Here is a 13052-nt window from a genome sequence, read left to right on the forward strand (position 1 = left end):
CATTTTTTTCTCAAAAACTTCATCACCTCATCAACCAATATTTGAACGAAGCTTTCTACTATCATTATCTTCATTCGGTGTACGTTTAATGTAATTCATTTATCATACACTGCTCAGCCTCTATAGATAGTGGTTACCCAAAAAGGGACTGTACAGTAAGTTATACTTTAAATCCAACTCAAAATACAAATCATGCAAAGCAGTTTATATTGAGAGGATGGAAGGAATATAACATGGACTTATCAGATTGACTCGATGAGGGGGGGGGGGGGTCGATGGACTTTGGGATTGAGTTTGACTTTCATGAGGGGTGCTGGGGGAATGTGTATAAACAATGAGGACACACATCTGAGTGCAATGAGGTTCTTACGTTGTTGTTTTACAAGGGTGTTATTCTGCAGTGGACAAAGGGCACCTTTTGCAAAGGCAAATTCAACAGTAGGATCAATGCAAGAGACGGGGTGGCAAGATATACCGCACACAAACACAGCTCTGTGTTGCAGTAACTGTGATGTCATACTATCCACATTATGGAGACCGAGAACAAAACAGAAAATGGAAAACAAAGGGTCTCCGTAGGGGAAATCTAAAGACTGGGGGTGTTCCGCAAGGAATTTTGTGTACAAAAGGAAAGAACAAAATATGTCTCCACATGGATACCCAAAATAGAATGTGTGGACATTCCCGTGTGACGATCCTATTCATCAACAACAGCTTACACTATGTGGACATGTGCAAGCCCACATAGTGTTTCAAGTCCCTACATTGTGTTGCCTTCATTTGTTCTCATGTCCACACTTTGCATGTAGCGTTGCAACACATACACACATATTCAGATGTATTGTTACATGTTTACTGATATGGGTACATGTTTACAGGCCTACCAACCTAAGGAAGTAGATTTATCAGTAGAGAAGTAGATGTAGTTTCCTACATCGTACCTTATCTTGATTCAAAGAGAGTAGCCATGCAAGACATCTCCAATACATTAACATCAATACATCACAGCGTCTGCTTCAAATCGACCCATAGTCACTCTCTGAAATCACATTATCATACCATCTAACCCTGATTTCAGGTTTACACCACAGAAGTAGGTCGTGAGCCAACAATAACCATTTTCTTATAATCCTATACGATAAGATCACAGAATGATTTATCTCCTGGAACTGAAAGCAGACACCCCCTTATTGTTTTTGATCTCTAGCTGATTGCCATCATTACCTGCAATAGTTCTCTTCAGCCAGTCCGTAAATGTCGATCTGATCACATACGTCAATGGCAAAGAGTAGCGTCATCCAACCCGTTGAGAGCCACGTGTTCGCCTCTTTCCTGTGTGGTGAGAAAGTTTAGGTTGATAATGATGCATCCAGGATTTTACCAATACATGTATAACTATTATCTGGCTGTGGCTTCGGGCTTTAAAGGAACACGTTGCCTTGGATCGGTCGAGTTGGTTTTTGAAAAGCGTTTGTAACCGTTTTTTATAAAATGCATATGGTTGCAAAGATGTTTTACAAGTTGAACACAAAGATCCCCACAAACATGCCTCGACATTGCACGGTTTTCCTTTTACCTCGTCGACTAACACCGTCGGCCATTTATTGCCGACCGACCGTGTTAGTTCGCACAGTAAGAGGAAAACCACGCAATTTCGAGGCAAATTTGCGTGGATTATTGTATTCTACTTTAAAACATCTTTGCAACCATATGCATTTTATAAAAAAAAAAGGTTACAAAAATTTTTATAGAACCAACTCGCCTGATCCATCACAACGTGTTCCTTTAAGTAAACTTTTCCTTAGCCAAGTTCATCACATGGGATCTTTTTCAAAACACTTCAGTGAATTGTGTTGGTAATTTGAACCCACTGTTTGTTTCAATCCTACATTTTTGTATACACCATAAAACTAATCTGTGCAAACTTCATTTCAAAAGGTGGTAGGGTTTTTGAGATATTGCCGAAAATCTGCAGTAAGAATAATCAGTCACATTGGCTTACATAATCTGAGCTGGTTACTGTCAATAACGCTTCTCAGACGGTGGACAACGAGTGATATCTTTTTCCATAACGGTAGTATTTCGAAGCGAAAAGTTTCTCAAAATGCGTTGTACTATCCAAAGCTGCACCCTTTATCGCCAAAAATGTCATTGCCAAACGTGCCCAGACCCTTTCACAATACATTAAAGGGAAGGTACACGTTTGGGAATTGTCAAAGACCAGTGTTCTGACTTGGTGTATCCCATCATAAGCAAAAAATAACAAGCCTGTGAAAATTTGGGCTCAATCGGTCATCGAAGTTGCGAGAAAATGATGAAAGAAAAAACACCCTTGTTGGACGAATTTGTGTGCTTTCACATAGGAATAAAATACTTCTAGCTAGAAGTCTTTTATTATTTTAGTGAGAAATTACCTCTTTCTCAAAAACTACGTCACTTCAGAGGGAGTTTTGAGTTGCTACCAAACGTGTCCTTCCCTTTAACAAATACTCATCACAAGCCGTTCGGGTTTGTAAATATCATAATGTCCATTAAAATCTAAAGTTCATTTGCTTTAATTGTAACTTTATGACCATTAGTTAGAAGTATGTATAGCTGTCTGCTTAAGGAATACTTACGTCGTTAAACCTGTCTCTACTTTAAAAAGTTCGTCGGCCAGCTTCACTTTTTCTGGCGTTAGTAAGTACATTTCTACATTGGGAAAAGTCTTTGAGAAATTCTGTGCAATTTTGTAGTACACATTAGTTGCTTTGTCGACTTTATCCGCCGAATAAAGCCACGGTATAATCACTTTATCCGGGCGCGACGACTGGTTGATGAATATTTCCTGTTGCAGTTCACGGCTGGTGTTCAAGACTATCATATTGACGTGACCTATGACCCGTACAGTGGTCTTCGCTCCCACGTCATCCTCGTACCCAATAGTTGGCGATGAGTTCATACGGAATACACACTGTGCGGAATCGATCTCGCGACCCCTGGTTTTGTTAATGAGATGACCGGAGCTGGATACCACTGCACACTGACTGCAACGCATTCGCAAACTCTGAAAACCAATAACAAAACTACAATCATTATCAACATCAATGTATGTTGCAGCTGTTGTTTGCATGATTGTTACTTTACCAGCTGCAATTATAGAAACAATTATCTTTCAGTTTTGTAATATTTTTCTATAATGGAAGTAAATAGACTTCTTAATGGTGTGACTTGTGGTTGTTTCAATTCAGCATTTAATTTGTTATTCGATGAGTTTATTAAACACTACTTGTATGTTGATTAAATTTGTTCGCAAAGTTTGTTTGTAGAAGCGTTCGTGAGAGCATTACCGTAAGTTTTTATTGTATCTACGAGATACAAAACTATAATTCAAGCTAGGCCTAATTAAAACTTCTGTAAAATATTCTCAAAATTACTGTTTTCCACCTACAGTGTGTAAATAGCTTAGCACAAAACGAGTTTAATTATTAGTGTTTAATAAAATGAGAAAACATTATAACAAATTAAAACAATTATTTGAATCCAATACAAAAAAATAAAAGGAGCATCCTCATATTGGCTCGTATTAAAAAGCCCACCAATACAATACAACCTGACACAAAATTCAACAAAAAACAAAATCAATAAACAAACATAGTTTAACAATTGAACTATTATATAATGATAATAATAACAATATAATACAGATTCAAACAATGACAACAATATGCAAAATTACGATATGAATATTAAAATATAAAACACAACAGGTGGCTGCAGGGCAGAAAGGCATAAAGAAAGAAGGAAAGTTAGAACAAAGGTATGAAATCAACAGTCTTCATATAGTTCAATTCAATTCAATGTCACATTAAAATGTATGTATTTACAATAAGAAAATACAGAAACATTTGGTCAGAAATAATGCAGTACCATACACACAAGAGTAATGTCCAATGAAAATCATATTGAAACAATTGCATAGTGATGTTAAAGCAAATAAGCCATTTCGAGGTATGGTGGACACAACAGTTAGGTTTGGGTTAAGCAAACAGTGTACTCCTATGTCCACCATGTCCCCAAAAGACCGGTGGTATACAGCATAAATGTGTCTTTAAAAATGTTCAAATGTTTGTATAAATTTCTTGGGGAGATGTTTCTCTTTGCTTACCTCATCTGAATCAATCCGCTCATAACCGTCCACTATAGGAGGTACAGGGGGTTTCAAAGTGGCATTCTCAAAGTGGATAGTGGTCATATCCACTGTGTCAGTCACAGGGTACCTTAAATCATCCTCATCCTCAGTTTCGTCCTCATCCTCCTCCTCAGATAGTGCTGTGTGCTCCTCCTTTACTACACGTTTCTCGTTTGTAACACGATGCGAGTAAGTGCCGTGGGCACTGGATGCGTTACGAGTTCTATTAGCCACAGCATCTGAGCCGGACGCTAAGTTCGATTTCTTTGGAATGTTGTCGTTACTTCTCGATGAATCTACAATTGAGTTGAGTAACTGTTGATTGTATGCTCCACTACCCGGAGGAACGGCGTCAGCTCCATGGCGGACACTGTCCGGAGTGTACCTAGGGTTCTCTTCTAGGATTCGTAATCTCTCTGCTTGTTGCCAACGCAAAGACAAGTCCCTGTTTCTGAGATAAACCTGGCCCGGTGGTTCCCGGACCTTGCTGTCATGTCTGTTTATGATGGTTTGGTAGACTTTGAGGGATGGTCGCCATTCTGTGTAGGTGTAATACATGTAGCATGATGCCATGAGGATAAAGTACCAGAAACTCATCAACAGAATGTTGCGACGGCCCTGGAAAAGAGAGAGAGAAATAATCAATGTCATTTTTTAAAACTTTGTTTGTATACATTTTCGCCCCAAAACAAAAGGCGTAAAGCCACTCTCAATACGGGGCTACCAGAAGAGTAATTTATTCATCTGAAAACAGAATTGCTGAGTGTAGAAATTTATATTCCTCTTAAAACAGTATGTAGGATGGAGGGAAACATGCACCAGGCAAGGAGTTCCAAAGAGATCAAGTACGTGGAAAAAAACCTGTTGGAATGGCTCCTCGCTCTACTTCAGCAAAACATATATTGTTACAATGTTAGTTAACAAAGTTATATGTGGGGATGACGGTTTTTCTCATGATGGAGTCTCATGAAGGAGTCTCTCAAACATTTGAACTTGATCACTAATTTTCAAACAACTCGTTTTATTTTTGTCCATCAACTAAGATCCAACTACGGCAGAACACACCAAGTTAGGCTCGTGTTATATGTTATCACAGCTCCAAGATTTGTTGGAATTCTAGAAAGATTTCGTCACAAGGGAGTCGTATAGATATATATTCAGAATTGGGTGAAATCAAGTATTTATTTTAGACCCGTATCTTATTCATAACGTATACACAGGCTGTCATATAACTCAGGATATCTTATTCAGAATCTGATATCCTTCACAGTATCCACTTTGAAGATTGCATTGCGCTTAAGGCCAGCGATTGTATTCAATAGCAATAGCGTTGACTTTACCTTTGCGCGGGAAAACAATTTGTTTAATTTCAAAGAGAGCCTGGAGCATGGTTGCAACTCAGTATCGAAACACACCAGGCACCTGATGTGTTGCTATAATATTTCCCACGGTAGATTGTACCCTGAAGTACAATTTGGTAAATGCCATAGTCATGAATAACATAACAGTTACGAAAGCAATATTTGTAATCGATACTCCAAATTGCTGGCCATCTTACAGCCGGGAAAACTTTGCTTTTAAAGATGGAACTACTGTGCATTGCTGTTTTTTGTTTTACTTCTGTACCAACTCAAAATTGTTTAATAAAATGTTTTAGTTTTTTCCAGAGGGTAGCAATTTTCTTTATTGATTACGTCATTAAAATTTATGTTTATAAATTGTCAATTCATCATGCTTTTTAAGTCGCTTCATTTCTCTCCAATTTAGAATATTAGAATGGTCAAATATGTCACTTTCATTGAGACATGCGAGCTCATATAGACCAACTGACTAACCTGCTAAAATTTAAAAGAAATTGCCATGTTTCCTTCAAACTAAACAGTTCCATCTTCTCAAACAAACTGAAGGAACCCTAACCATGTTCCATCCATCGTGAAATTGTGTGACGTTTCACTTATATCACTGCTAGCTAATATAGTGTGATGCACCAATAAATTTAAGTAACCGGAATGCCTGACCCTCTTAACACTCCAGGGCCCAATTTTATAGACCATGTTTTATAGACCATGTGAACTTTGTTTACAAAAAGTGTGACCTGGTACATTCTTTGAGTATTCTGGCAGGCACAATACTGCACAGATGGGAAAGTTGACATTTGGTGTAATACTTTCCATATAAATCCAAGAATTATGAAAGTAAAAACTGGACAAGTTTTGAGATGTGCCCTCTTTCATCATATTAAACGTTGATAAGAACTAGACAGGGCAATCTCCATAAAATATTAGATTTTTTTATTTCGTCCATTAGGCTGTGTACAAATCGTGCCTGCAGGAAGTCCAGGCTCTGTGGCTCTTTTGTGAACATATGATGTCACAAGTCACATCGTCTATGGAGCTGCTTTTAAGCACAACAAGTAGCCAATCACAACAAAATTATGCTTACCACAATAAGGTTACCAGCCAAACTACGGTGCCAAATGTACAATTTTCGACTGGTATCCTGCTTTAGTTTGCTCATATCAGAAACATAAGCACAACTCTCTGCTTAAGCACCTCTATGAAATTGGGCCCCGCGGTAAAGTATGGCAGGTACTTTTAAACTGACACATAAGCCTCCTCCCCATATAGTACACTGCCACTAGCTTTAGCTTTGATGTATTTGCAACCTCCTGCACATATCCGTGTGTTGCGATGTGAGTAATATAAGAGTGTAAGGCTCCCCCTTCGCATCGCCAATTCGATAACGCAGGGTTATATGAATGAACTCGGATCAATTAATCCCGGCACGATTCTAGAAACAGGTGGTTCACGCAAACTCTACTATTTATTAACACTTTTTGCACTTCCCGTTTGCGACCATATATATCGATGGCAAATAAATCTTATTAGGAATATTTTTAATGGTCGAAATCCGGGGTTAGTTGCCAGGAATTCCAATCGATTGTTCACATATTAAATGTGGACCGTCACACATGCTGTCCATACCCAGTGTTGGATTCTTAGGCAAAACAAATATCCAAGTGTGTAGAGACCCTCCTTGGGCCGAGGTGTAACAAACCGTCAACAAGTGGCTTTTTTGTCTTCCTTTATGTATATAAATCGACGGCAGCCGCAACCAACATCACAGCCGCGCAGCTAATGAACCTAGTAAAAGCCACAGTCATCAACCCTAGTCACAGCCACATCTGAAAATGTGTCCAGTGCCTTTAATTTAAAAAAATTCCGATTAATGACAAATTGCATGGGTAAGCAGTTGGAAAAGGGGTGTCAGCATATAACTTCAAATAGGGGGGCCTATTAGTATTATATTATAAAGTTCCTATCAGTACTATAACTAATCCTACAGGGAATTAACGTTTCAGGCATAAAAATACAACTAAAATGGAAAGACGGTATTTTGAAAACGCCCTTTGCTTATATAAATTGCCGCCAATCGAAATAAGCCAGATACGAACGTGCTGCCACAAAGTCGGTTTGCCAAAACAGCTTGCCGCAAAAACGTGACCGCGTACGTGTAATTCGATTGAAAAGAATGAACCGTGTGTTTATTTGAAAAAGAGGATGGCAATCAAATAAATTAACTCTCAAATTGAAGTTACGATGGCTCTCCTATAATAACTTAAAATGTATACCTCTTCGACTATAAGACACGTATCAGATCAGGTAAATGCAGATAAGTTTTGGAGGAGGGTTTCGTTTGAGATTTAAAGGCACTGACTGGACACCTTGGTAAATTTTTTATACACTTGGTGCATCTCAACATAATTATACATAAAATAACAAACCTGTGCAAATTTGAACTCAATTGGTCGTCGAAGTTGCGAGAGAATAATTAAAGAAAATAAAACACCCTTGTCAAACATGTTCTGTGCTTTCAGGTGCCTTGCATTTGAGACCTAAAATACTTTTAGTGATAAATTACTTCTTTCTCAAAAGCTACGCTACTTCAGAGGGAGCCGTTTCTCACATGTTTTTTATCAACAGCTCTCCTTTGCTCATTACCAAGTAAGCTTTTACGCTTACAATTATTTTGAGTAATTACCAATAGTGTCCAGTACCTTAAAATACAAATACGGACGTACCCCACCCATCAGGTAGATATTGTTGAATGCCCAGCATTAAGAGTTTTGACATTTTGATTTTCTATCCCCCCCCCTATATAAATATATGTATTATATCTCTCTCTTTCCAATTTTCTTTATACTGTTTCTTCTCTCTTCGGTAAAAAAATTACCCGGTGTATTTTTACCGTATTTGTTCTGATGTGTACAGTACGGTTTGACAATTATGTTTTCAAATTGCAATGTTCCTTCGGACAGCCTTGTCTGAAATTGGCGCATTACACTAAAAATAGTATAATGACTATATTATAAGAAATTAAATTAATTTTCCCTTTCATTACCGTGCACGACGAGCGCTGACGCTTCAATCTCTGGCGCGATCTACACCCGATAAAAAAAATCCCTAATTCCAGCAAATTTGTTGACGAACTATCGGGCGTTCGGGGAGAGCAAAGCTCCAAATGGGCTCAATATCCACGGAGCACATTGGCAGCAGATGAGAAATGAAGGAGTATATTCCTGCAGGGTTGATCCGGGGCAAATCGCCAAATCCGGCTAGATCCGGGATGAGACAAGCCAGGAGCAGCGTGTCAGTGGTGATAAACTTCACTCCCCCCGGAGCGACAGTTCGACGTGATTATTATTAAACCATCCGTTTGGCTCTGCTATAGAAGGGCAATAGATTGTAATAATATATTATTCGAAACTCCATCAAACCAAGATCTCCCTTTCGCGTTTTCTATCCGTCCTGCTGATTTATTATTATTGCTTATTTGCTAATTTATTGCCACCCCCGTTTGTTATTTAGCTACTTGGTTTCCCTCATACATTATGGGCAATAAGAACATGAGAAACACGGTACCCATTAACACAGACAGATATTTCCCGGTTTGAAAATGAAACCGGCCGGGGCATGGGAAATGAAATCGAAGCTAGACAACTAGAATTGGAAGGGAATGTCGCTTAATTTAGTTCCATGGGCTTGCGGGCAGGCAAAGAAGTACCTTATATTAATCTAGTGTGGCAGGGGACCCCTCTCGGTGATATTCATAGAGTAGGAGGGAAGATGGCAACGAAAATAGATTGCGGGCCATATTGCCCTCGCCTAATCGGACAGAAATTGATTTGCTTCTCCCGCCGAATTGGACGAAGAAAAAGGGAGAGGAAACACTAATCTCACTTTATCATTTTTTTGGTCCTTCTATATACGGTAATACTTTTTTCCAATATGACACCAAGTTAAATATTCATGGACACATCTCTCGTACCCGAGACAGCCTGACATTTCGTCTACTGCATCTGTAAGACATTCGAGCACGGTGTTTAAGCCGATTGTAACATGAGTCTTGTCGAAATGAGAAGCTTCTTAGGAGAAATTACAAGGTCTGAAGCACAAGACATTCGAGCACGGTGTTTAAGCCGATTGTAACATGAGTCTTGTCGAGATGAGAAGCTTCTTAGGAGAAATTACAAGGTCTGAAGCACTTTTGCTCCTTTCAAATATATGAATACTATATCCTTCAAATGTCATTCCACTTTTCAAACAGAAATGCTGTTATGCACAGAGCTATTCTATGTCAGTAAACTTAGGGGGCCTGGCTACAGGCGCTTTTCGAAACCATGTTTTTTAACTGGGCTTGGGTTTCAGCAGGAGGTTGTTTTGAACATACACTTTCAGTACTACGGGGTTTACAACAGGCGGATGTGGCATGAGCCTTAGCCTAAGCAGAGCCCTAAGCCGGAGCTTAAGCCGTGGTTTCCAAAATGCTATACCCAATGTCACTCCCCGAAGGCTTCATGTATTATGTACAACAAGAAGATGAACATGCTGGAACAGAAAATCATTCTGAGACTAACCACCTGTACAGAACAAATTCTTATGGACACCGAAGACCAAACTATCCCAAACCAAGGTCAAAGTTTCAAACGGAAATCGCAGAATGTTGAGAATAAAGTAACATCTAGTGGTATATTATACCACCAGATATTGTAGTTTAAGCATGGTATATAAGATACCACACTTTCACGGCACGTCATCCTCTGTTTGGCAACATTTACACGGCCTAATCGACTTGGTTTATAATAAATTCTATTTTAAGTAATTTAAAAACCTTATATTATACAATGTCTGCATTTACATCAATAATGTCCCATGGGAACTTAAAACACGTCCGTCCAACGGCAGACTACACTCTTTCTCACGACCGGTGAGATTCTGATCCATACCGACTTGAGACAAGGCTAAATCCAAGCTTAATCTCTTGTCCATCACGACCAATGTATGGTAGGAATTATTCAGCAAACATTAAAGGAACACGTTGCCTTGGATCGGTCGAGTTGGTCTTTGAAAAGCGTTTGTAACCGTTTGTTATAAAATGCATATGATTAGAAGAAACAAAAATGTAAGTAGAATTTAATGATCCACACAAGTATTTCCTTTTACCTCGTCGACAAAAACGGTCGGCCATTGATGAGAGTCAAAATGTTTGACTCCCACAAATGGCCGACCGTGTTAGTTCGCAAAGTAAAATGAAAAACCACGCAATTTTGAGGCAAATGTGTGTGGATGATTGTGTTTTACTTTGAAAACTTCTTTCTAACCATATGCATTTTATAACAAACGGTTACAAACACTTTTCAAATACCAACTCGTCCGATCCAAGGCAACGTGTTCCTTTAAAGGCAGACACACGGGAGTTGGTGTATCAGCCAGTAGCACAGTCTTGCATAGGATAGGGCACTGGATTGTACATTAGTACACGTTCACCCCTTATCAAATTACCTGAACCATGGAGCTTTAAGATGTGACACGGGACATGCAAAGGATAATTGGGGTAAAACGTAAAACAGTTGCTTGTCCATACAGCAAAACAGTTGGCTAACGTGAGAGTTAAAGCCAGTGGACACTATGGTAATCGTCAAAGACCAGTCTTCTCACTTGCTGTATCTCAACATATGCACATAATAACGAACCTGTGAAAATCTGAGCTCGATTGGTCGTCGGAGTTGCGAGATAATTATAAAAGACAAAAACACCCTTGTCACACGAACCTGTGTGCTTTCAGATGCTTGATTTCGGGACCTCAAATTCTAAACTTGAGGTCTCGAAATCAAATTCGTGAAAAATTACTTCTTTCTCGAAAAGTACGTCACTTCAGAGGGAGCCGTTTCTCACAATTGTTTATACCATCAACCTCTCCCCAATACTCGTAACCAAGTAAGGTTTTATGCTAATAAATATTTTGAGTAATTACCAATAGTGTCCACTGCCTTTAAATGAACTGAACAAAGGTATCCAGTGCATGTAGTGTATCCAAACACATGCAATGCACACTAAACCAATCTGTGAAAATTGGTCTTCGAAGTTGCAATGATGATAAAAACAAATTAATCCCTAAATAAACACAAACATGTATTTTAAAACTTGTAATAATAATAATAATAACAAGACTTGTAATGCGCACATATCCACCCTGCTGGGTGTTCAAGGCGCAGTAAAACCAAAAACAAAACAAAAAACAATACACAACACAAAGAAAAACAGAAACAATAAAATTAGTCATTGCAAACCTGTGACATAAGATAAGTTTTGAGAAGAGACTTGAATTTTGCGGTACAAACACAAGATCGAAGATTAAGTGGTAGAGAGTTCCAGATGCGTGGCGCGGCTGAAGAAAAAGACCTGTCACCCCATGAGTGTCGAGACTTGGGTTCAATGAGAAGAAGCATGGAACTTGATCGAAGATTCCTTGATGGAGTGTAAACTTGAAGCAGTTCAGAAATATAGTGGGGAGCCTTGCCATTAAGAGCTTTGTTGACAATGAGCATCAGCTTGAAGATGATTCGTTGAGAGATAGGGAGCCAGTGTAGTTGTTTCAGAATGGGGGTGATAGCACAGGATTTTCTAGACAGTGTCACAATGCGGGCAGCAGTATTTTGGAGCCGTTGAAGTCGGGAAATCTGGTTGTTAGGAAGACTGTAGAGAAGAGCATGGCCGTTGTCAAGACGAGAAGTAACAAATGCGTGAATGACCTTTTCAGTGGCACTTTTGTCCAAGTACTTGCGAATCTTACCTATATTCTTGATGTGATATGATGATAAACGAACAATGTTGTTGATGTGGCTGAAGTGTCATCGATGAATCAAAAATAACCCCTAAGTTCCGAGCTTTCAGCGAGGGAGCTATCCGAGCATCACCGATGGAGATGTATGGTACTGAAACCTTAGTTAACTGTTGACGTGACCCAAATAAAACTTGTATGCCCCAATCAACTCAAACTATTAGTCAATTAATGTTACACATTCCAAATGGTTCATTTTGAAATTTAATTTGTGCAGTGCATGTGTGACGATGAAGGTAGAAAATGATGACTTCTATAACGTCCCACATTATTGCGATAAGAAACAATAATGGCTTCATTCAGTGCATTGTATACACAAACCGCCACCTTGAATTATGTTAATATCACCGGTGGTTAATTTTGTCGCGTCTGTCCCCCGACCATCCGCTTACCTAGCCCCATTGTGTGGTCCACAAAATATCTCTAAAATTGCATTATGCTTTGCTCCGTCCTTAAGATGGATGTTGACAAAACATTCAAGATGTGTCTTTCATCCACTATTGTCGAGTGTAACCGTCGCCTCTTTCAAATGGATGAATAACCCTTTGACAGAGTGTCTGAGGCAGGGGGGACTTCTTAAGAAATAAGGCAACCTGAATTGAAAAGATTATTTCATCTCGACTTGACATTGACATTGTCTCATGTTTAACAGAGCTCAGGAAAGTACTGAGTAATATACAGTGCTAACAGTACACACATC

At 39.0% G+C, this 13052-nt stretch overlaps 1 protein-coding gene across 5 annotated transcripts in view; it reads right to left on the reverse strand.

Annotated features, from left to right (window-relative positions):
• The window catches only part of LOC117297410 (beta-galactoside alpha-2,6-sialyltransferase 2-like), a 60870-nt gene that overhangs the window by 10392 nt on the left and 37426 nt on the right, over positions 1-13052 (reverse strand). For all 5 annotated transcript variants that reach the window (XM_033780431.1, XM_033780435.1, XM_033780434.1 and 2 more), the window contains exons 3-5: positions 4148-4789; positions 2619-3046; positions 1225-1332 (exon numbers count right to left, since the gene is read on the reverse strand). In XM_033780431.1, the coding sequence (XP_033636322.1) occupies positions 1225-1332; positions 2619-3046; positions 4148-4789 (1178 nt within the window). The remainder of the gene's footprint in view (positions 1-1224; positions 1333-2618; positions 3047-4147; positions 4790-13052) is intronic.

Source organism: Asterias rubens, chromosome 12 (assembly GCF_902459465.1).
Source record: "Asterias rubens chromosome 12, eAstRub1.3, whole genome shotgun sequence".
NCBI classification, from domain to species: Eukaryota; Metazoa; Echinodermata; class Asteroidea; order Forcipulatida; family Asteriidae; genus Asterias; species Asterias rubens.